Source organism: Talpa europaea (genome assembly GCF_964194135.1).
Source record: "Talpa europaea genome assembly, chromosome: 14".
Lineage (NCBI taxonomy): Eukaryota > Metazoa > Chordata > Mammalia > Eulipotyphla > Talpidae > Talpa > Talpa europaea.
Window position 1 is genome coordinate 19,582,554 of NC_140082.1, and position 24,085 is coordinate 19,606,638.

Sequence of the window (24,085 nt, forward strand, 5' to 3'; positions counted from 1 at the left end):
GGCTGTGCCCGTGCTGGCACTGCTGTGAATCAACAGTAGGCTGTGCTTGCTACTGAGGTCCGCCTGGGCATTTTCTCAGCCCACAGTGCCTTTCTGATGGGGGAAGGGGCTGGGGAAATGAAAGTGGGACTAGGGGGAGAAGGAGAGAGAGGGAGGGAGGAGTAAGAGGAGAAAGGGGGATGGGGAGAGAGAAAGATAGAGAAACAGGGATGTGGAGGGAGAGAACGACTCCCCTGGATGCCTGAATGACACTTGAAGATGGAAGAACTTAGCCCAGGGATGTTCCTGAGGATTATCCGTGCATCACCACGGAACTCTGCTGGGGGAGAGAGTCACTCTCTTGCCAAAGAAAGGGGAAAACCATCATTAGGTAACTGAGCCATATGAGACAAATACACAATCATATTATGGAAATGACACTGGATTTGCAGTCCAGAAACGAGTATTCTCGTCTGGAATCTACCTCCAACCAGCAGGTGACCTTAACCACGTCACTTCACCTCTCTGGGCTGCCTTGCCCTGGGCACTTATATGGCTGCTTCCTTAACTCTGGACCTTGAAAGCAAGGCAAGCCCTGGCTCCACAGTCGGAGACAGGCAGAGGTGGGCCCGGCAAGCCTCAGAACTCACTGATGTGATTCCTAAGAGGGTTCTGAGAAGAATGAGACCGTCTAGAGGATTCTCTAGGCACGTGAAGTTCTGGCTCCTAAAAACACTTTGTAGACAGTCCTTCCTTTCAGCATCTCAACATACAAAGCTCCTCTGTCTTCTAAACTCACTAGAACTCAACTTACCCATTTGGTTTCAACTTTCCTTATGGTCCTTCTGGAAGCAGAAAATGTCCAAAGTTATGTTGAAATTGATAGTAAAGGGGAAGGCAATGACACAACTGCTGCAGTGAAAGTCCCATTAGATACACATTCTAACCCACATGCAATAAGCAAGTCTGATTTCCCTCATCACTTGCAAGTTCTCCTTTTTTCTGATAGAGTCAGGCTGGCCTTTCCACTAACAAGGCTGCATGCCAAGAGGAGGGGGCTGCTGGAGACCAGCTCCAGCTAGATGTCGTGTCAGGGGTCCCTGAAAGGAGAGGACAGACGGCGTCGGCGAAAACTTGGTGGGCTGAGGGGAAGTGGGGTGAGGCAGACACAGGCACTCTTATATTGGTGCAAGTATCTCCTACTGAGGGTCTCAGTGGGCTTTTATTTATACAGTAAGGTGAGCGGTGAGATTACATCAGCATAAGCAACGAAGCAGAACAAAGACAATCATTACATGTTTTCTCCTGAACATATAGAGACTCCATTGGTCTCATAACAAAGGGCATTTCTTTGGTTACCTTAAAAAACATCAGGGACAATCAGTTTTCTACTTACAGCTCATTTTCTAACATGATCAATTATTTAAGACAGCACAACATTTGGTAACAATTAAGCACCCTTTGAACTTTCCTAGTGTCAGAGTGGGCGTGAAAGTCCTATTCTATATTTTATTACTAAAATCAGCCTATGTCCTTACCACTCAATTAACGTGGCTAATTTATCAATTACTTCAAAGTGGCCTAAAGCAACACATCAAATCCATGTTAGTTCTACTGAAGTTTTACTCTTAACTGGAAATCCCTAGCCTCCACACGGCTTGTGAACTATTGCCCTTTCCATACACCAGGGAATGTACTGCTGCCTCAAACAGGTGCCCCCTGTTAGGCTACGGTTTCCAAGCACAGCTGCTTCAGGGCAGCTTGTTCTCCACAGTTCTCAGGGCCAAAACATTTCTTTCCTGTCTATACCTTTGAGCATTTTTTACTTTCTTTGATAATGATTCATGCATAAGAACAATAACCTTCTTCGGGAGTACAGGAAACCCCTCTTCTAGGGAGTTTCCCCCAATGCCTGGACCTTGTCAAGAGACAGCCTGGGTAGCGCAGCCTGCTGCAGAAACCCCACTTAGGTGAGTATCAGATTAGTCACATTCAGAAACAGAAGTGTGAACGTGGTTGCCAGAAGCAGAGGGGAAAGAGGGATGGACAGTTACTGCTTAACGGCTAGGGTTTCAGAGGGGAGGTGCCCAGCTTGCCTCCTCCTCATGCTTATAACCAAATTACACCTAAGCCAAGGCAGCAGGCTGCGTGCCCATGGAGAGGCCAGGGTCAACAAGACGTGGTCTGTCCACACAACAGAACACTATTCAGCCACGTGGAGAGACAAACTGTTACCACTGACAACCAAATGCACGGAATTGGAGGGACTCCTATTGTAACAGGGTGGTCCCCAGGGAAAGGGGAGGGTCTAGGTTCTCTACAACAGAGCAGGAGGGAGGAGCTGTGCAGGGAGGAGGGGAAGCTGCAGAGGAGACTGGAGGAGGAAGGAAGCAGGATGGAAACAGGAGGAGGCCTGGAGGAGGCACGTGGAGCAGAGAGACAGGTGAGGAGGCTGCCCTTGCTTCCTGGCCTTGGACAGGATGAAACAGACGAGGGTGAGAGACCTGGCGTGCAGTGACAGTGGCAGCTTTTTTTAAAAAAAAGATTTATTTATACAAGAACCGTGATACAGGCCAAATGCACGGGAGGGTGAGAGGATTCACCAGAGACAGAGTGGGGAACAGAAGAGGCAGACGGACTGACATACACTGCTGAGGGGAGCAGCAGGTGAGACAGGAGAGGTCTGCTCACCATGTGGGACCCTCGCATTCTGGCCAGGATAGAACCGGCACTGCAGAGGCTGCAGACAGCGTCACAGTGCAGCACTCAACTGCCTGCACCCCCAAGGAGGCCCCAACAGTGGCAGCTTTTATCTTGATTTGGATGTTGCTCTTTCCCCCCAGACTTGTCTGGCTTTTGCTGACCCTTTCCTAAGGGTCCCCACCAGGGGGTGCCTTAGACTGAGGCAGGCTCTCAAGACTCCAATACACAGCGGGCAAAGGAGCCCTGTAGCCACTTCTCAGTGGAGACCCCATCGCTGTAGACATGCCTGCCACCACCTGGACCCATGTGGTTCCTGGCGCTCCTTCCTCATCCCGCATCCTCCAGCTCCCGCGGGTCTCCTCAGGGCATTAGGCAGAGGGTGCTGGGTGCTGCCTTGCCCAGATGGGCCCCGACCCTCAGCTCCCCCAAGGGTCTGCAGAGTCCCTGGAGGGAGGGGGGCTCTTTCTGCAGTTTACCATCAGGGCGTGCCCATCCCCCCATCCAGCCTGACAGGGAAATTCCCAGGCAAACCGTTAGACCAAGAGCCACTCAGCACAGGAGCCCTGAGCTGGTTCCCTCTTGACTGGCCCACACATCTTGGGACTGCCTGCCCATCGCAGACCCCAAGCCCACCTGCCAGTTGGGATGCAGCCAGCAGCCATGCCTTACCTCTACCAGGCCCCACGGCCCCAGGAGCCCCCAGCTCCCAAGGATGCTCACATCATCCATACCTCAGGCCCTAGCTTTGAGCAGTTGAGGCAGGAGAGCCTGCAGAAGGGCACGCTGTTTGAGGACCCAGACTTCCCTGCCAACAGCTCCTCTCTCTTCCCCAGCGAGAAGCCCATCGTGTGGAAACGGCCAGGGGTGAGTGCAGCCAGAAGGTGGGGGTGGCAGGCAGGGGGCTTGCAAGGAGGATCCAAGGACTCTGGAGAGGGCAGCAGGAGAGGAGGGAGCAGGAGGGGAGGCAGAGCACAAACCCGATCCAGGCCGGCTTCCCAGGGGAGGCCATGCAGAGTGATGGCTGGGAATGATGCAGGGAGCACATAACAGCTGGCAGGGCCAGGGGGTGCTCTAAGGGGGACTCCAGGGCATCTGCTGCATCCAGCCCCCAGCAGTTTGACTCCCATGGAGGTCAGGACTCAAGTCTGATAGTGTCTTGGTAGTCAAGGAGAGGAGGTCAAGGCTATTCAGGATGAGTTGGGCCAGTCCCAGGCAACAGGTCCCACTCAAGGGGAGGGTGGGGGGCAGCCCCAGCCCCCACTCCAGGAGGGTGTTCCCCTGGGTGATGTATGTAAAGTGCTCAGCAGCTTCTGCTCAGAGGCCAGGGTGCTCAGTGTGGACGGGGGCTCACGAAGCAAGCATGCAGTGTCTCCATGATAGGGGTACATAGGAAGCAAGGGGCTGCCCAACTCATCCTGTTTCCCCTTCCCAAAGTTCCCATGAGCCAGTATCCATGCCCCACCACCCTAACAATTGGAGGTGATGGTCCCAAGGGCCATGAGCTGCTGCCTGGGACAAGGAGTCAGTATTTCCTGTGCTGGGTTAGTCAGGGCTCAGCCTCTGACTGGGTGGTGCTGGCTGCCTTCCCTCGGGTGGGGACCCCCCTGGGAAATCCCCCAGGTGTGGGCTGCGATGGCAAGGAACCTAGTGCAGAGAGGGCCGGGGATTGAACTGGTGCTGCAGAGTTTGAGTGCAGCTTCTAAGCCCAGGGCTCAACTGCTGCGCCACCAGGGGAGGCCCCTCATTCATATGTTATATCCAGTATTCAGATGTAGAAAAAGTGACACAAAATAATATCTGTCATCAACTATCAACTAAGGTTGTAATTTCAAGATGGTTTTATACGAAAGTGACAAATTAAAACTTTGAAATAAACAAAGTCCCATTAAATATTTTCTAGTGAATTATAATCCCTAGCAAAAGAGAATCACCAGAGGGATGCATGGAGGGCTGGATGAGGGGAGGTAGAGGAAGAATGGGGTTGACAACTGAGAGGGGGATGTTGAAGAGAACAGGGAGAACCTCTTAGGGGGGCTAAACCTCAGAAAATGAAGACCAACCTGAACACTTTCTTTTTTTTAAAGCCAAGGTCATATTTAGAATGTATAATTCTATGTATCCACCATGTCTGTGTCTCTATGTCTATCATCTACCTACCTCCCTATCCATCGTCTGTTTATCTTCTGTCATGATTCATGTGTCTGTCTGTCTGTCTGTGTATCAACCATCTATCATCATTCTAGGTGTGACTTTTGAGTTCTGGGAGGGTAACTCAGCCACTGTCATGAAGCTCCCGGCATGTCCCACTTCATCCGTCAGACCACAGTGGTGACCTCAGCTGTGGGGAACTCAGTGTCTGCTCCCGCTCACAGTAGTTTGCTCCCTTTGGTTCATTCCACCCAACTGTCCAGGGACTGTGGTCACACCAGTTACACCCCACACCTCAGTGTCCTCCCTGTGAAGCTGAGACACTAGTGTCCACGGTAGACACGGCGTCCTGCTGCGGTTGCTGGCATCACCATCATTTGCTCTGCATCTCGCCTTCTGAAAGGCACTGGGTGCCCCATGTCTGCCTTCATGCTGTCTCCTTTCATGAAAATAATGAAGACGTTTTAAATACACAGCCTGTCTACTTAAAACACACACACGATTCTGGAACTTCAGGGCAGAGTTCAAGGAACACATGAGTTCTTTAAACAGTGGTAAGCTCTTTATTGCTATGTCCTGATGCAGAGTGTGTGTGTGTGTGTGTGTGTGTGTGTGTATGTGTGTGTGTGTACTGACCTATTTACCAGTCCACCTGAATCATGTCTAAACTGCTTCTGGTCATCTAGCATTTTCCTAAACCTGACAAGGCTATCACTGAGTACCTCAGGCTTTCTCCTGAGAAATTCTAGTTACTTCCTTCCCTCCTGCTGGCCTCCCTGTCTCCACACTTAGCCCATCAAGCCATCCCCCTACTGCCTGCGGGGCTCATGTCATCCCCAGCTCAGTGCCCTCTCTGGGGTCAGCACTGCGTAGCAACGAGGCATGGATTCCCCCAAAGGCCTCGTCCTACCACAGCCTCCCTTTGTCCCGCCACCACAACACACTGTGACCATCACTCAGAATGTTGGGCATGGTGTAGGAAGCCAAGGAAGCAATGGGGTTCTCACAGGCAAGCCAGTGCCAGCCTCACAGAAGACGGGCTCTGAAGGGGGCGTCACAGGCAACGACAGCAAAGATGGTTTCATTAAAACAGTATGAGTTGGAAAGAAGACACCAAGTGTGCTTGGGGGGATGAAAGCCTCCTAGGGAGGTTCCCTGAGCGTGAGACCAAGTTCCCCAAGCAGAGAAGAGGCTCCTACGCTGACGGGCATGTAGGCAGAGGGGATGGAGGGGCCAAGTGATGTGACTGGCGCATCCTACCATGAGGCTAGGCTGTCCCTCCAAGGGAAAGAAATAATGAAACAGGAATGAAGTGTTCTGCTGCGAGAAAGGAGAGCCAGCCAGGAAGGGGCGGGAGGGCCAGGCCTCACTGACGATGCCCTCATTCTTCCAGGAAATAGTGAAAAACCCAGAATTCATTCTCGGAGGGGCCACCAGGACTGACATCCGCCAAGGGCAGCTTGGTGAGTGAGAGGGTCGCGCACGGAGAGCTGGTGGTTGGACAGATGCTCCTGGGGGTCTGAGCTGCCGCCAAGGCTCAAGCAGAACAGGTCCCAGCAACTCCCTGCACAGGGATTGGGGAACATGACTGCTCCCATCTTCTGCTTCCCCCTCCTCCCCAGTTGGCCTCCTGCTCTGCTGAATGGGAGCCAGAGGACTCCACATCCCTGGCGCTCTGCTCCCCACCGGTTTTCAGAGAACAGACAGACCCAGAGGCGCTGCCTGGCTGCTGGCTCCATCAGAACGTTAGCTCGGTCGCCTGCTAGGCCTCCCCTTAGCACTCATTGCCTCACTTGGTCTTCCCAACCACGCTCCCAATTTTATATAGAAACCCAAGTTGAGGGAGGCAAAGTAAATTATCAAAAGCACAGATATGATAGATATGCAGAGTCAGGGCCCCCAATTCCTCTTAACCACTTTGCCACACTGCCTCTGGGGTTCATGCTTTAGGGACCACCTCAACCCCCAGAGGAATGAACCAAAGAGAGCAAACTACTGTGAGCGGGAGCAGACACTGAGCTCCCCACAGCTGAGGTCACCACTGTGGTCTGATGGATGAAGTGGGACATGCCGGGAGCTTCATGACAAGTGGCTGAGTTACCCTCCCAGAACTCAAAAGTCACACCTAGAATGATGATAGATGATTGATGCACAGACAGACAGACAGACACATGCATCATGACAGAAGATAAACAGATGACGGACAGGCAGGTAGTTAGGTAGATGATAGACATAGAGACACAGACATGGTGGATACATGGAATTATACATTCTAAATATAAACTTGGCTTTTCAAAAAAAAAAAAAGTGTTCAGATTGGTCTTCATTTTCTGAGGTTTAGCCCCCCTAAGAGGTTCTCCCTGTTCTCTTCAACATCCCCCTCTCAGTTGTCAACCCCATTCTTAACCTACTCCCCTCATCCAGCCCTCCATCCCCCTGGTGATACTCTTTCACTAGAGATTATCATTCACTAGAAAAGCGTTGATGGGACTCCTTTGTTTTTTTCAGTTTTAATTTGTCACTTTGGTATAAAACTATTTTGAAATTGCAACCTTAGTTGATAGTTGATGTCAGATATTATTTTGTGGCACTTTTTCTACATCTGAATATTGTATATAACATATGAGTGAGGGGCCTCCCCTGGTAGCACAGCAACTGAGCCCTGGGCTTAGAAGCTGTGCTCAGCTCCGCAGCACCAGTTCGATCCCCAGCCACCTGGTGAGGGTCCCACATGGCGTAACAGACCTCTCCTGCTGTCCGCTGCTCCCCTCTGTACCCAGTGCTTGTATAAATAAATAAATAAATAGGTTTAAAAAAAAGAATATAACATGTGAATGAAGGAGGGCCTCCCTGGTGGCCTAGGGGTTGAGTCTCAGTGCTATTACTGCTGTGGCCTGAGTTCGATCCCCAGCCAGGGATCTAACCCACATATGGTGCAGCAGACCTCGCCTGTCTAGCACGCTGCTGCCCTTAGCAGTGTATTTCAGTAAGTCCACCTGTTTGCTCCCTACTCTGTCTCTGGTGAATCCTCTCACCACTGCACATCTGGCCTATACCCCACTTCTATGCAAAAAGAACCATATGAATAAAGGATAACAATAAAATGGACAGCTGTGAACCAGCCCCCCCCAATAAGCACTTGACTATCACCAACACCATCGTTGCCCCTCCCTATCAGTGGCCACCTGCATGCTTTCACCCGACAAACTGAACTTTGCGGGCACCCTCACCCAGCATCGTGCTTGAGGTGGCCAAACCTATCCATTGGCACAGACTCAACAGTGATAAGTAATTTTCATCTCTTCTGGGGGTTTTTCCCTTATTTTGAATTGTATAAATAGCATCTGAATCTCTCCCTTCAAAAGCTGAGCACATTTCTTGCAAAATAGTCTCTAGCAATGACCAAAAAAGTGTTGTGTGACAGCATCCCAAGTCCAGTGGTACAAAGAACTTTCCAGAAATGTCAGCTCCCAGGAAGCCACACTCGAGTTCCAATGAATTCAAGTGGTATTATCGACTACAAGCAAATAGATTTGGGGTAGAATGGGGATGTTGTTGGTTTAACAGGTAATTCCCAATGTCTGCTCAGACGTCTTTCACAGGCAGCAGCTAGAGCTCTGGTAGGTAGAGATGAGTTGCCCGCCCCATGCTCAGTATAAGCGCATGAATGCATGTGGGAATCTGTGCAGCGCAAGGTTCAAACACTGTTTGACGTTCACACTCACTTTTATATATTTTCATCTGAATGTGGGCTAACTTGAAGGTTATAGCTGGGGAAACCAGCAGATCAGTCTACAAATCTTGAAAGTGCAAGATCAGTGAAAGTAGATGATACCCATGAAGCTATTATTATGTACAACAATGCTAAGTCTAGCCTGGGGAGGCATGAACCCTGGCAAAGTGCTCCCTCTGAGCTCACCCCAAGTGCCACAGGCCAAGCAGGATGAGACGTCACTCACCCTGGCCCGCTGACACTAACTCTCACAGCCCTGGCCTCCTGGCCTTCCACGGACCTGATGTGCAGTAGAGCACAGTGACACCCCCGTGGACATGACCTATACCACTGCCAAGACAAGAGCGGTCTGTGCTAAGTGGGCAGGAGAGCTGGGAAGGGAGGCAGAGGGGAGAGATTTCTCATATTTTAAGATACAAAAAAAAAAACGTGGTCCCATCTGGAATGCCCCACATCTCCTTTGGCCATGGAGTTGTCCTGTTTCCCACAAATTAGCAGTAAGAACTGCGATTGATGATTTCTCACTTACAGGTAATTGCTGGCTGATAGCCACCATTGCCTGCCTGACGCTCAACGAGAAAGCACTGGCCAGAGTGGTCCCCCAGGACCAAACATTTGGCTCCGGTTATGCTGGGATCTTCCATTTCCAGGTAAGTGAACTTACCTCATTGGGGCACAGTGTGATGTCAGGTGTTTCTGCAGCTGCTGGTCATCATGGGTGCCTTTTCCTCTTGAGAGAGAACTGGTCGGAGAGCCCTGGAGTGTCCACCCTGGCTCTGAGGGGGCTGCGCAGGGTCTTTGAGCCCATTTCAGGGGCGGGTGGGATGCTCTGCACGTGGCTCCGTGGACAAAGTACAGCTGAGCCCATCGCAGACCCCACGTGCGAGTTTCCTCCAGATGTGAGGGAGAAAAAGCAAAGTGATAACGTGGACAAAGGGGTGCTGGACCTCCTGTGAGACTCAACCCTGCCATCTGTCTCTGCCCCGGGTGACAGTTCTGGCAATACAATGAGTGGGTAGACGTGGTGATTGATGACCGGCTGCCCACCTTTAGTGACGGCTTGCACTACCTCCACTCGGCCGACAACAATGAGTTCTGGAGCGCCCTGCTGGAGAAAGCCTATGCCAAGTGAGTGTCGCCCAGCGCGGGCAGGCCCCTGTCCCAGGGATGCCCGTCTCCCTCCTGGGTCCTTTTCAGGGGACAGCCGTGGAGAGGGACACTGAGGCTCTGGGATGGCACGTGTGGGCGGCAGGGCCACCCGCCTGGGGCCCAGTCAGGGCTGAGGTGGAAAAGGAGTGGCTGGGGCAGCTGCTGTCGGGGTCTAGCTGTGCCCATCCTCAGACACGTGGCGACGTGCATCCCTTTCCGCCCCTGCATGTGGATCCTGCCTTTGGCAGCAGCCAGAGTGCAGGGATGTTTCTGGGCGACGTCCCCGCCAGCACAGCCAGGGCAGAAGGCTTAGGGCTCCTGGCCAGTGGAGACTGAGATGTCACTTTCCCACTTTGGAATTCTCCTTTAAAATTTTTTGAATTGTAAATTGACTGTTTTACCCATTTTTAACTGTATATTTCAGCGGCATCAAGTTCATTCACATTGTTAGGCAACCATCACCCACACAGCTTCATCCTGCCAGACTCAAACGCTGCACCATTCAACACTACACCCCCTCCCCCACTCTCCCCCCTGCAGCCCCCGGCCACCACCCTGCTACTTTCTGTCTCTGTGGATGTCACTAACCTGGGAACCCCGGCTAAGCAGAATCTCGACAGTCATTTCTAATCACCCGTGTGGCCGGAGTTCCTCTGGCAATGTCGCTTTCCAACCCACCAGCTAGTCAGCAGCAGGCCATGATAGCAGAGCTCCCATGGGATCCCCTTGGGCACTATCTGGATCTTTAAGCTGTGGAAGTCCATCCTCAGAGACAGGAAGCAGGGAGGAAGGCCATGCTTCTACCTCCAAGTGGGTATGTAAGTGGCCATATAAAGTGACAGTAAACTGAGGCTTAATTAATCCTGAAATCAGCAGGATGGGATTAAACCATGAAAGTACCCAAGGTGCTCCTTTGCCCACATGCCCACCTGGTCTGCATAAACCCCCTCGGTGCCACTGACAGGCTTGGGGTGAGCAAAGGGGATGCTTTCCGGGCCTGGTGGGGCAACCCAGTCCTCCAACCCAGTCCTACCATCAGGGACCCCTCCTCTCTAGGGTCAGCTTCTCTGCTTGGGGCTGGGTTGGGTGTGGTTTCATTCTCCAGGAGCTCAGAAGAGGGAACCCCTCACCTGTCCCCACCCCAAGCTGTGCAAAAGGCTTGAGTCAGTTGGTAGAATTTGAAACCTTTGCCTCAAGGAGAAGAGTACAGAATAGGTTTACGAAAAAGAAGACAAATTAGCTCATAGAAAGATGTTCAACATCATTTGTCATTAAGAAACTGTAAATGGGGGCCTCCCCGGTGGCACAAGGGATTAAGCACAGCACTATGAAGCAATCCGCAGCCTCTGCAGAATGAGTTCGATTCCCGGTTAGACAGGGACCCATGTGGCGCAGCAGACCTCTCCTGCCTCACCCACTGCTCCCCTCATCAGTTTATTTCAGTCAGTCTGCCTGTTCTGTTCCCCACTCTGTCTCTGGTGAATCCTCTCACCCCCTGCATCTCTGGCCTGTACCCCAGCTCTTGTATGCATAAATAAATAAATCTTTAAAAAAAAAAGAAACTGCAAATGAAAACAATAGTGAACTTTGCTACACACCTACAAAGGTTATTTTATAACTCAAGCAGAGTATACATCCATAAAGTGTGTGTCTATATGCACATTCTGTGTGCAGGTATGTGTGTGTGTACATGTACAGACATGTTACGTGTGCAGTTGTGTGATTGGGAGTACCTGAGACCAGGCAGGAAAAGTTCCTTACCTCTCTGTCTACACGACTCATTCTTTCTTGGTCAGGTCCTATGAGGAGAGAGAGAGACTTATTTAAACATCATAGCAGTCGTAGAGGGGAGAGGACAACTGTGCCCCCACTTTGCAAATCATGACACTGAATTATGAGCAGGTTAGCTCAAGAACACTCAGCTGTAAGAGGTGGGTCTGGCACTGGAACCCACAGTCAGAGTAACCCACACCAGGCTGCCTATCTCACAGACATTTCTTGTGTCTTCAGAGCATCAAGTAGACCCCAAATCCTACTTCCCATCTTCCTTCCATCCCACCCAGCCAGGCCAATCCTTGGGACATTTCTGATTCAGTAGGAAAACCTCTGGCTGGGGGCGCCAACAGGTGACCATCGTTATCCCTGCAGCCGTTTCCAAACTTCTGGCTTCACAGGTTGCATGGGAGCTATGAGGCACTCTATGGGGGCTGGGCCATGGAGGCCATGGAAGACTTCACTGGGGGTGTAGCCGAGACCTTCACAACCAAAGAGGCTCCAGAGAACTTCTATGAGATTCTCGAGAAGGCCTTGAAGAGGGGCTCTCTCGTGGGCTGCTACATCGATGTAAGTCGCCACCTGTCTCTCCCTTCCAAGCTCTCTGCCAGAGTCAGAGGCATGAGCAGGTGCCCTGAGCACACACAGGAGGGCTGGCACTTCCAGGACTGGGGAGTGGCAGTGTTTGTTTATTTTAATCCAAGCAGAAGTTTCTATTTATGTCTTTCAAATGACGAAGCTCAGACACCCTTGCTGTGTCAGGTAGAACAATCCCGACAAATCTCTGTCCCTTTCTCTACCCCAGCGGTGCTGTGTGTCCCCTTCTCAGCTCTGCCCTTGCTCATACAAGCAGCCACACACACTCAGGAACGCAGGGCTAGGTTTGATTTCATGAAATGAAACCCGACTGTTTTCTGGAATCTTTGAATATGTCACACATCATGGAAAATATATCAGTAGATAATTAACAGTATTTTTTCTACTTTCTTTATGTACACACACATAGTTTTGCCTTGTCTAGTTGTGAAACTTATCCAAGTTTTCTGTTTCTTCTTGAGTTAACCTTGGGAATTTTCTCTTTGCTACTAAAGGACCCATCTCCTGGTGTTTTCATGCTGGTGACACGAGCTGAGTGTAACAAAGTGTCTCCTCATGCATGTGACTGTGCACCCCCAGACAGTTTTGTTTGGGCCAGAAAGTCAACTCTTTGTTGGGAATGAGGTTCTTCTCATCCTGGGAGAGGCTGGGAATGCCTCATTGTCACTGCTTAGGAGCCTCCTATGGAACATTTTGTGTGTCCTTCCTCCTGGGGAGCAAAGATGCCAGGCCAGGCAGAACTGGGTCTGGCCTGGTAGGGGAGTGACTTACACGATGGGCCAAACAGTGCTATTTTCATGTTTTAGGTCAGAAATACTGCAGATTCTGAACTCTGGACACCTTTTGGTCTCGTGAAATTTCATTACTACACTGTGACGGGAATTGATCAGGTAGGTGATGTGCACTCCTGCTGGAGGGTGCAGGGACAGCCATGAACATGCTCAACCTTTTCCTTAGTGAGTTGAAGCTTAAACTGTGCTTTCAGACTTCAGAGAATGTGTCATCTAGAGGAGGCAGCCAGCATTCAAAACCACAAATCAGGGAAAAAAAGCAAATGAGCTTCCATCATAGTTCCCAACTTGTGCAGCAGATAGGAGAACCCAATCTTTGTTTTTCTTTTCTTCTCTAATTCCACATCAATCCTGTAAAAGTGCTCTCCAGAGAAAAGACTTAATAGGATGGCTGGCTGGCTGCTGGCTGGATGGTTGGATGGATGGATGTTAGGTAGAGATAGATGGATCGATGGAGATTGGTACAGATACACATACACAATGGACGCTTGATGCAGGGGCACTAGCTGCACATAACTGTTGACTCCTCAAAAGCTTAACTGCAATTGTCCTTTAGTATCTGTGGGGTATTGGTTTTAGGGCAACGTTCCACCCCTATGGATACCAAAAATCCACAGATGCCTAAGTCCCTTATAGTAGGTTCTCCAAATTCAAGAATCAATCAACAAAGCAACATCCAGGGTTGTATGAATCTGGACTTGGAACTCTCTGATAGAATAAAATCCAAGAAAGTGGAGCAACTCAGTTCATTCACACTGATATTGTTTTGTCATGTGTAGTGTGATGTATGCGTGCATATACATATATACCTGTGTGTGTATATACATGTATACCTATGTGTATATACACATATACATACATACCTATATCAGGGGAAACTGCTCTGAGAGCTCAAATTTCTGGCTAGTTGATGAGCAGAAGTCTTATTTTCTGTTTTTCCAAAACCCTTGTGACCTGTGCAGTTCCTGCCCCAGAGCAGAGTAGGGACGGCTGGCTGGGCTTTCTTTACTGACTCTGGGCTACAGATGTGGATGGCAGAGATCCTCAGATGACACCCCAAATGGGAGAATATTGGCTTTGGAAGACTTAGACGTGGTTTTTATTTATTGTTGCTGTTTAAATTCCCATCATGTGTTTCTATGCTTGTTGTTCAGCTGTAAGAGGCTAAGGATGGAGAAAAGTCAGTAGTAGCTCACTGAGCACTACTGAGAATTACTCTTCACCTTAGCTGTGGATTCTGAGGCTCCCCAGATAAACAAGCCTCTAGGGAATTTGCAGTCTAACAAGTAACTCATTCATTTGAAGATTCATACCACATTATCCACTATGTTTAGCAGGACAATTCCGAGGGCAAGTTAAGAATGGATGAGTTTTGACATGTTTTTAATGTATGGAAATCAAGAGGCTTCGGGTAAAGCCAGCCCCGGCTGAGAGGAACCACTCCGGAACTCACACATGAACTGATCCTTTCACATTCCCCTGCTGCCTTTGCCTTCCAGGTAAACGTCCGAGGCCAGAAAACTGAGCTGATCAGAGTCCGGAACACTTGGGGCTGGGGCGAGTGGAATGGGTCCTGGAGCGACAGGTGGGTCCCCTCCACATCTCTCTGGCTGGCGCCCACCTTAATGCTGTTCATGGGGTCCAGTGGACCAAGCCTGTCTGGGGTGTCCTGGGAAGGAGGAGAAGTTTGTCTAACGTGCTCCCCTGGCTTCTGGGTGACCTCACCTCTTTCCCCTTCATTCCCTGGGGCCCGCCTTGCAGTCAAACTTGACTCTCAGGGAAGACTCTTAGAGTGGCCTTTTGTCTTCCCTGGGATTGTATTCATGTCGGTGACTGTATTGCCTCCCATGGGGACAGTTCACATCCCCAAGTATCGTGGGTCTTTATCTCCGCATATGAGTGGCCCCAGTGAAGCATGTGTGTGTATGTGTGTGTGCTGGCAATGAGTATTTTGGGTGTGAGAATCCCTGAGTGTTGCCAGCAGGTCAGTACAGGATTCTCTGTCCATTGGCCAGAAGCCCAGTGGCCCAGGAGAGGCAGACAAAGTGGAATAGGAAATTCAGCCATTACGACTGCTCTGATGACCAGCATTATTCATTTGACTCCATTTATAGGAAAGGTCTTCCTTTCAGCCTGTGTCCCCTCCATGTCCCTTGAGAGGTGGCCCCTGTGACTGGGATGATGGGATGGAGCAGGTGTGCACAGGCAGGATGCACCCTGACCTGTCTCTACTGTCTCCCTCTCTCCTTCCTCACCCAGAGCTCTGGCCAGCTTGGGCTCTTGCTGTCCTCTCTGCCCACCTGCAGCTCCTAGGACTCTAGGGAGTCTGCACAAATCTAGAACTTGATTAAAGCCAAGTCTGTGTTTGTCCTCAGCTCAGACAAGTCTCCAGGGGGCGCCAGTCATCTGTGTGTGTCTGTGGCTTTGTTAGGGGGAAAATGATGTCCTGAGCTAATCCTATACAGGCTTTGTGGACCCCACCCCGACTCCAGACTACCTTTCACGTGTGCCTGCAGTAGAGCATTGATAAGTCCTTTTAAGCGCATGGGTGAGGACCCACAGTCAGGCACCCCGTTTTGTATAGGGGTTGCTCTACAATAGCTTTATTAACCAGACTCCAGCTTGAGGGCTCAAGACTGACACTGAAGTGTCCCCATCACTGCTCCCTTCCCACCACCCCCACCCCCTCCTGCCTTCCACCCCCTCAGAACCAAGGGACTTTGGCAGAGACTGATTCTCACCAGACCCATATCAAGGCAGGCACGAACTCGGCCTTCCTCTCCTGGTAGAAAGGGAAGGAAGAGAAATAACCAAATCAAAAGGAATGAGACTGCTTTTAGCTCCTAAGATTTATAGAGTCCCTTACCTCAGGGGACAGAGTCTCTAAAAGGACAAAGGCTACTTTTTCCTTTCCCTGAGAAACATGAGGAGGAGGGAGAAGTGGGTTTTTCCTGGAACACAGCTGGGGACTGCCTGCCTCCAGGCAGCCTTGGGGGGATGGGAGGGTCTGTCCCCACCCTGATCCCAGATCCTGATTCTGCCTGGTGCCAGAGGGAGGCTGGAAAGCTCAGCTGAGCCTTTGGACCCATTATGTGGGTTTGAGCCATTGGAAGAAAATGGCCCAAAGGAAAATCAAGGCTCTTAGTTCTGTTCTCCAGACCCCACCGGGGGAACCTGGAGAGAGACTCTGGGTTCATTTGGCTCTTCTGAGCCCTCCCCCAGGAGTCAAGACCCACGGGGTATGGGGAAATGGTTCCCCCCATGAGAGTGCTGAGGTGGTGGCAGCGCCATTTGAACTGCACTTGATCCTTCAACAGCACAGGTTTAACTGTACATGTTCATTATACTCAGATCTGTTACCTCTCAGCAGCTTCTGCAGCCACTGATTCAACCAACCTTGCATAATGGTTGGCTGAATCCTCCGATGCAGAACCCTCAGGATAAGGAGGACTGACAATAAGTTACATTTGGATTTTCTATTGCACAGGAGGTTGATCACCCCAAGTGGTTCAAGGGTGAACTGCTTCTGGAGACAGGGATATGTGTGTGTGTGTGTGTGTGTGTGTGTGTGTGTGTTGGAGGGAGGAGGATGTCCCAAAGAAGCAGTGGCCTTAGAGGTGTCATTCCCAATTTGGAGGGCAGTAGGTAGCTGCTCACCTGAGGACAGGCAAGTCCCCCTGGCAGAACAAGATCCAGCTTCCTAGGGAGGTCGCAGAAAGAAAGTACTTGGTAGATCAATGTCAAACAAGCTTGTCAAACCAGTTTATTATGGCTTTTCAAACTGTCAGCTCTCAAGTGAGTTTCCCTGCCTGTGGTGGTCTCATGAGAAGCACCTTCTTCCATTGGCTGTGCTTGGAAATGTACTTTCTGACCAATCTCAAAGCCTCTGCCACATTTCTGAGGTCCATGGTATAGTCACTGACCAGGATCTATTCCTTTCATAACCACATACCCTAGGAAAGGGTGCTCCCCCGCTCCAAGGCCTGTACTACTCATGACCCACATGATGATTTGGTTTACTCCTAGTTCTCCTGAGTGGCGTTCTATGGACCCCGCTGAGCAAAAGCGCCTGTGTCACGCTGCTCTGGATGATGGAGAATTCTGGTACAGTTCTTACCTCTTTATTTCTGTATTAATTGCAAAACAGGTATGACAAGCTCCCATGGACTTTGGGTGTAAAGAACACCCCATTTCTTCCTATAATTTATCATACATTTCAGTAAATCACACACACCTGTCTCAAAACCCTTATATCCACCCAGGTTGGCAAAGGATTTAATGTGTCACGTGTTGGGGACTCTCCCCATCTCCAGACTTGTTTAGAGTGTCAAGGGAATCCATGTCACCCAGGAAACAGAAGGCTCATCCTCCAGCTCTCACCCAGCCTCCCTCCACTAAACCATCCACCATCCAATTTTGCATTTGAATCTGCAGCCCAGTGAATTTGCATGCAGGCAGCAAGCTGCTCCTGGGGTCACTACCTCCAGGCCCAACTTGGTGACAGGGACCCTTGAAGGCAGCCACCTTTGGAGCATCTCAAAATACAGATCAGTGGGAAGGAATTCTTAATCTGGCCTTTCCACAGAGCTGAGAATCTTTGCTAATGGAAAGTTGGTTAATGGCCCTTTATCTCTAGAAATCATTTCAAGACTTGTTTCTTCCTGTGGGACCCGGAAACAGTTGACTCTTCCAACTCTGCAAGACCACAGATGTCTGATTTCTGGTTCTGTTTCCTTTCATATGCTCACGCCAGTGAATTCTTGCCTGAGTCGTTCCCCCCTCTTTTTTTTTTCATTTTATATATTTTTTACATCATTTTTCATTTTTGCAACTTGTATGCATTTTCATCTTGATTATATTCCCCATATGATTCCCACCCCCCTTATTTTGACCTTAATCCCTCCCCTCCGCCCCCTGCCCCGCAGTGTGTCTCTGGTTTATAGTTGCTTGTTGATTTTGATTTTTACTTTGTTATAATTAGTCTTTTTCATGGTCCCTTATTTAGGTTTTCTAAATCCCTGCTCTGCGTGAGACCATCAAGTATTTTTCTTTTTCTGGCTTATTTCACTGAGCATGATACCCTTCCAGCTCCATCCATGTTGCTGCAAATTGCCTGAGTTTATTTTTTTGATTGCTGAGTAATATTCCATTGTTTATATGTACCACATATTTTTGATCCAGTCATGTTGTTTGGGGGTATTTGTGTTGTTTCCATAGCTTAGCTATTGCAAATAGTGCTGCTATAAACCAACGGGTGCAGGTGCCCTTTTGAATTAATGTTTCTGTGACCTTTGGGTCATTAGACAGGAGCAAAATCTACTCCCTCTCATTAGATGCATTCCAACTCCCCTCCTTTACATAACAAAAGACACTTTTTTTATCACTTTCAACTCTAAGAAAATCCAAGTTCAGGGAGCCACTTGTCAGGAACTGTGGATAAAGACCAAATATATGAGAAATGTATTTTGGTCACCTGAATGACAAAATATTTCTTATAAATTAAAATATCACACTGTCTTTACACTGATACTGAAACCAGCAATAGGCTCACTTCCTGTCACTCATCAAAATCAACCACTACAGCACCATTTTGGGGGGAAGAAAGTGTTTTTTTAATTGTGAGGTCAACCAACAAGGAGATAGGAGGCAAGACTCAAATCTGGAAACTAGAAATGATTTTGTAGAAATGGAGGTGAAAGGAAATAAAAGTTAGGAATGTAAATTTTATGGGCTTGAATAAGTCTGATCAAATAGTTACAAATGGATCTGTATATGAAAAGGCTTCCAGATTATTGGGATGGACCCCTTGCTTCTGGGTGTGGTCTAATCTCTTCTTTTTCCCTGCTTTCTTGGTTTTGTGTCAGTAGTCTCTTGGTTCTGACCAGCTTGGAATATGGCTTAAGATCAATTTCTTCTGCACACGTTTGTGTCATAGGACTCATAGAAAAGTGACAGACAATGTTGCCTTCCGAAGAGCAGGTTCAAGACACTGTCAAACATGCACAACTCTTCTGGGGATCACCCATGGTTTCAATACTCCCAAGTTTATATCTGCAGTTCCTGTCCTTGGAATTCCAGATCCATATATTCAAGGATCTACTCAGTATCTCCCTGTGAATATCTACTCAATAGCACCTCACAGGATCACATGCCTGAACCTCAAATCCTTCTCTCCCCAACTTGCTACAACACAGTCTTCTCCGTCTTTATCCATCCAACTATTCAAACCACGTATCTTCTTGCCTTTCATTCTTTTCCTCACATTTAATCCTCCTGCCAGTCCTATAGGCTCAACCTTCAAAATATGTCTTAAACCTGATCACTGCTCCTCACCACCTCCCGTCCTACCAGCCTGGACTGACCCACCCTCATCTGTCACCTGGACAACAGCACACACTTCATAGCTGGTGACTCCACTTCTATCTGTGCCCTTTCTCATGGGTCAAGGGTTATGGGTCATGTTAACACGTCCTACTGTTTCTCCATCTAATCAGAGTCAAAGCTGAAAGCCTTATGATGACCACCCTGGTCCACCATTATCTTTGAACATCATCCTGTACTGACTTACCCATCTTAAGATCTTGTTCTCCAACTACCTGGACTGCCAAAAAGTCATTATGTCTGAACACCTACACTCCAGGCCTCCACCTGACAGTCACAGTTCCCTTAGCTGTTTATCTAAAATATCCCCACACTGTACGCTCACCCTTCACCCTACTTTATTTTCCGTTGTAGTGCTTATATATATATATATATCAACCGATATTTTAAGATTTTCTTCCTTTTTATCTTTCTTAACCTTTTCTTTTCCTTTTTTTGGGAGGGAGTCTATCTTCTTCTCCCCAGGCCTGATTTCTCCCCAATCCTCCAGGACAGAAGCAAGTGCTCAATAACTGTTGGATGATTGAATGAATGAGTCGGTCATGCAATGTCATCCCTCCAGAACATGTCTCTCTCCACTTGGCTGCAGGATGGCATTTACAGACTTCAAGGCCCATTTTGACAAAGTGGATATCTGCAACCTCACTCCTGATTCCCTAGAGGAGGATGCCCTCCACAAATGGGAAGTGACGGTCCACCAAGGACGCTGGGTGCCAGGCTCCACGGCTGGAGGCTCCCGCAAATTCCTGGGTTGGTAGTCTCCCTGCCCTTCTCTTTGTCATCCCCAAGTGTTGAGTCCAAACCAGGACATCAGTGGATCAGGCCCAGGACCCTAGAGAAGGCCCAAAACATGGAACTGGACAGAAGGATTTCAGTGATGACTGGGAAAAGAGGATGGCAAAGTGTAAAGTTCAGGAATGGCAACTGTGCAGGTTTTCTAAGATCCGGCAGACTGGGTAAAGGAGGAGTCAGGGTCCTTAGTGGTGTTTGCAGGTCTTTTATTGGGGTTCACCAGGCATATGGCAGGCAGGGGTGCTGGGAGGCCGGGAGGCTGGCAGTCCTCACAGCCCCCAGCAAATCCTCACTCTATCTGGGCTCTCTGGCGTTCTCTCTGCTTCTCTGCTCTTCTGTTCATTCTGCTCCTTCTTGGCTTCTCTTTCAGCTTCTGCTGGAGTCCCCATTATGCTGCCCTTAAAAGCCCAGTCTCAGCCCAGGTGAATCCCATCTACCTATGCCCACACCCTACTCCAGGTGCCTGCCATCAGGCATGCATTCAGGACCACAAGGATCCATCATCTATCCTGATGGCAGGAGGGCAGAAAAGCCTAACATTTTTCCTTACCCTACAAAAAGGTTTGGTAGGACTTTGGATAAGAATTGCTCAAGGAACCTCCTTTATAATACCACTTGAGTTATCTTCCCTGACAAGTAATAGAAAACACACTCACACTAGTTTAGAAATGAAAAGAATTGGGCCTCCCTGGTGGCATGAGGGGTTAAGTCTCAGCACTATGCAGCTATCTGCAGCCTCTACAGCATGAGCCTGACCTCCGGCCAGGGAGGTGACCCACATATGGCGCAGCAGACCTCTCCTGTCTCGCCTGCTGCTTCCCTCTGCAGTGTATTTCAGTCAGTCTGCCTGTCCTGTTCCCCATTTAGTCTCTGATGAATCCTCTCACCCACACACCTCTGGCCTGTACCCCAATTCTTGTATGCATAAATAAATAAATCTTCCAAAAAAAGAAAAGAAATAATGATTATCCTACATAACTGACAAGTCCAGAGGAGCAGAGTGGGCTTCAAGCACAGATCGATCAGTGATATGCTTGTGATAGCCTGTGCTGCCCTCTTTGCTCTGTTGACTTCTCCCTCAGGCTGTTTCATTTTACAGGGATGGGAGGGCAGCTGGCTTCCCAGCCCTCATTCACTGACCTGCTCAGCAAGAACTCCTAAGAGTCATCAGACAAAAGCCCTTATCTTCCCTCTAACTGGGGATTCCTTAAGCCTGTCTGCCCGGTGAATGCTGCTGACTGGACTTGTCCAAGTTCCCTGTGGCAAGAGGGAATCATGTAGAACAATCAGCATTCACTCTTGGAGGTGGCCTGAGGTCACTTCTGCTCAAATCACACCACCATTGAGTGGGCCCTGGGAGGCAAGCACAGTGCCCAGCACTCGCCTTTGAAATGCGAAATGGGGAAAAAAAAGATGGAACAAATTGCAGTGGACAAAATGCAGAAGAATGTCTTTGAACAGTTGCATGGGAAATGGTTCCAAGAGGTAGAAGGAAAAGAGACCCCTTTTCATTCTCCCAGGGGGTTGTAGAAAATAGGGCAAGAGGGAAATCAGGACAGGGAGAAACACCTTCTCAGGTTTGGGGAATTTGATGGGCGTGGGTAGGATGTGTGTGTCCCCTTTGTTTTTTGTTTTGGGCGTTTTTTCAAGGGAAAATAACCTGCCTCTTTTGAATGGCAGATACCTTTTGGACCAATCCACAGATAAAATTGTCCCTGACTGAGAAAGATGAGGGGCAGGAGGAATGCACTTTCCTTGTGGCCCTGATGCAGAAAGATCGAAGGAAACTCAAGAGGTTTGGAGCTGATGTGCTGACCATCGGCTACGCTATTTACCAGGTGGGTAGATGCCAAATTACAGTTGAGAATCCATGGAGTCCTAAGTTCTTGGTCCCGTTTCAGCCTCACACCTGACACTCAATGCCAGTCCCTCAACTCTGTCCAAGTAGCCGAAACCCGCAGCCGGGAAAACCACTTCCCCTCGCACTCCTATTGCAGTACCCAAGCAAAGACGAGCACTTGAGCAAAGACTTCTTCAGATCCCACGCGCCCCTGGCTGAGAGCAAAAGTTTCCTCAAAGAGAGGGAAGTTTCTGACCGGTTCAAACTGCCCCCTGGGGAGTACATCTTGATTCCCAGCACTTCCGAGCCCCATCAGGAAGCAGATTTCTGCCTGAGGATCTTCTCAAAGAAGAAGGCCATTACCCGGTGAGTTTCAAGGATCCCTCTTTGGTGCTTTACAACCAGAGATGTCACCAGAGGGTGGTTGGAGTCATGGCCCCCTGTCCTCTTCCATGATCTACTTGAGAAACCAGGAGGGGGCGAAAGAGAGGGTCTTAACCGAACAGCAAGCAAAGGCATATTTCCAGTTTCGTTCTCACATGAAACAGTTGCTCTTTCCAACTGACCCCAGAACCAGGCTCACAAGACACTCTTGGGTGAAGCCCTTCATTTTCCAGACTCTATTACCAAGAAGCCTCTGGAGTGGGAGCGACATGAGGGGGATGCCAGAGGTGTTTCTGTGCATGATAAAAGGGGTGGCTATTCCAACTCTCAAGATTCACATACTCTTTCAGCTCCACTTTAGTACCCTTTCACATACCCAATATTCTGCCATCTCTCCCTCAAAAGGTCTTAGCAAAATTATTTTGTTTTGGTTATTTCTGTGGAAGAAGTTTCTCTTTCATCCATTAACTCTGTTGCAGGGGCGGGGGGGGGGGGGAGTGGTTCAAGTTTCAAGAACCTATTTCTTCTCCCAATGGAGACTCTCTAGGGATCCCAGAGAATGACAAGCTCTACTAATTCTGTTTCTGTTGATTCCCATCAAAGTATCAACCTGAGACAACAAGATAGAGATGACGGTGGCTGCATGGCCTGTTCTGGATAAGGGACATAAGTATTCGGGCTCCTGTTTGTCCTTCGGCATTGTGAATTGCTATTACTTGTTTTGTCTAGTGGCATAGAATTGCACTGTGTTGTGGACTGAGTTTCACAATTACAAAGTCTGGTTGGGTTTCCCGCTGACTGCAGAAGCCGTGGTTCTTTCTCGTCAGCAACAGAGAAGCAATGCAGTCTTTGATTTTTAAAACTCTGCTGCAAAGTCTTTTTCCAGTCTTCTCTCAGATACTGATACACACTGAGGATGAACTGACCAGTATCCACTCACACAAAAGAACCCTATGCGAGATCCGTGCAGATCGGCAACTCCTGTGGCTGAGCCCATCTCTTACCCTTCATGTTCTCTGTCTGTTAAGGGGGTGAGGTCAAAGGTAACTCCATTCTCAGTGCATGTACAATAGTGATTAATGGAAGGTGATATTGAACCTAAGAAATGCAGCGTATAATCTGCTGTGATAGTGAATATCATACACATGTACCATCTGCTGTGATACCACAAGTATCAGTAACAGACACAAGTAGCTCAGTCACAGAAAAGCCACCTTCAGCTCAATTTCCCTTGGCTTCATCCTCACTGGAGACTCCTAAACTATAATGAAAAGCCCTGAAAGGGTTATGTTGTGGAGGCCCAGGGGGTGAGGAGGTAAAGAGGGACTATCCTGGTTTCATCTTAATGTTTGATTATTTTTTCCCTTTGAATTTTCAATAATTTGTCTTTTGAAATGCTTCAGGATTTAATCTGTAAAACTGAATTCTTCCAGGGCTTCCCATGGTGGTGCAGTGGCAGCCGGCGAGGGTCCTGTTATAGAGCAGCACCGATATTGAACGGGTTCCTGGCTGTGAGTCCTCACCCGCGCGCTTACAAGGGACTTATTAATACTCCACTGCAGACACACACACAAGGTTAATAAAAGGTTTATTTACAAGGGAAAAGGAAATAAGGAAAATGTACAACTCAGGGAGAAAATAGGGAAATAAAGTCTTTAATGCGTCCTACCCGATCCGCCGACCTGGAAACCCAAAGTCACTCTCCGAGCTGGCCCGACGCTGTGAGCTGGCGGAGAGCCAAAATGGGGGATCCCCCAAAGCCCATGTGTATGCCTTTTATATCCACCTGGCTGCTTAAACCCCACCCTCAGGTCC

General features: G+C 49.1%; 2 protein-coding genes across 2 annotated transcripts in view; both read left to right on the forward strand.

The window, feature by feature from the left end:
* LOC311183684 (calpain-9-like) overlaps window positions 1–24,085 on the forward strand; it is a gene marked incomplete at both ends in the record, with an annotated part of 87,381 nt that overhangs the window by 41,659 nt on the left and 21,637 nt on the right. The window lies entirely within an intron of this gene.
* Window positions 3,343–24,085, forward strand: part of LOC311183588 (calpain-9-like) — a gene marked incomplete at both ends in the record, with an annotated part of 39,710 nt that continues 18,967 nt past the window's right edge. Inside the window, 11 exon segments of the mRNA XM_084253139.1 lie at window positions 3,343–3,546; window positions 6,224–6,293; window positions 9,095–9,213; window positions 9,558–9,691; window positions 11,887–12,055; window positions 12,889–12,972; window positions 14,373–14,458; window positions 16,900–16,977; window positions 19,844–20,004; window positions 21,727–21,884; window positions 22,044–22,252. Of these exon segments, the coding sequence (XP_084109265.1) occupies window positions 3,343–3,546; window positions 6,224–6,293; window positions 9,095–9,213; window positions 9,558–9,691; window positions 11,887–12,055; window positions 12,889–12,972; window positions 14,373–14,458; window positions 16,900–16,977; window positions 19,844–20,004; window positions 21,727–21,884; window positions 22,044–22,252 (1,472 nt within the window).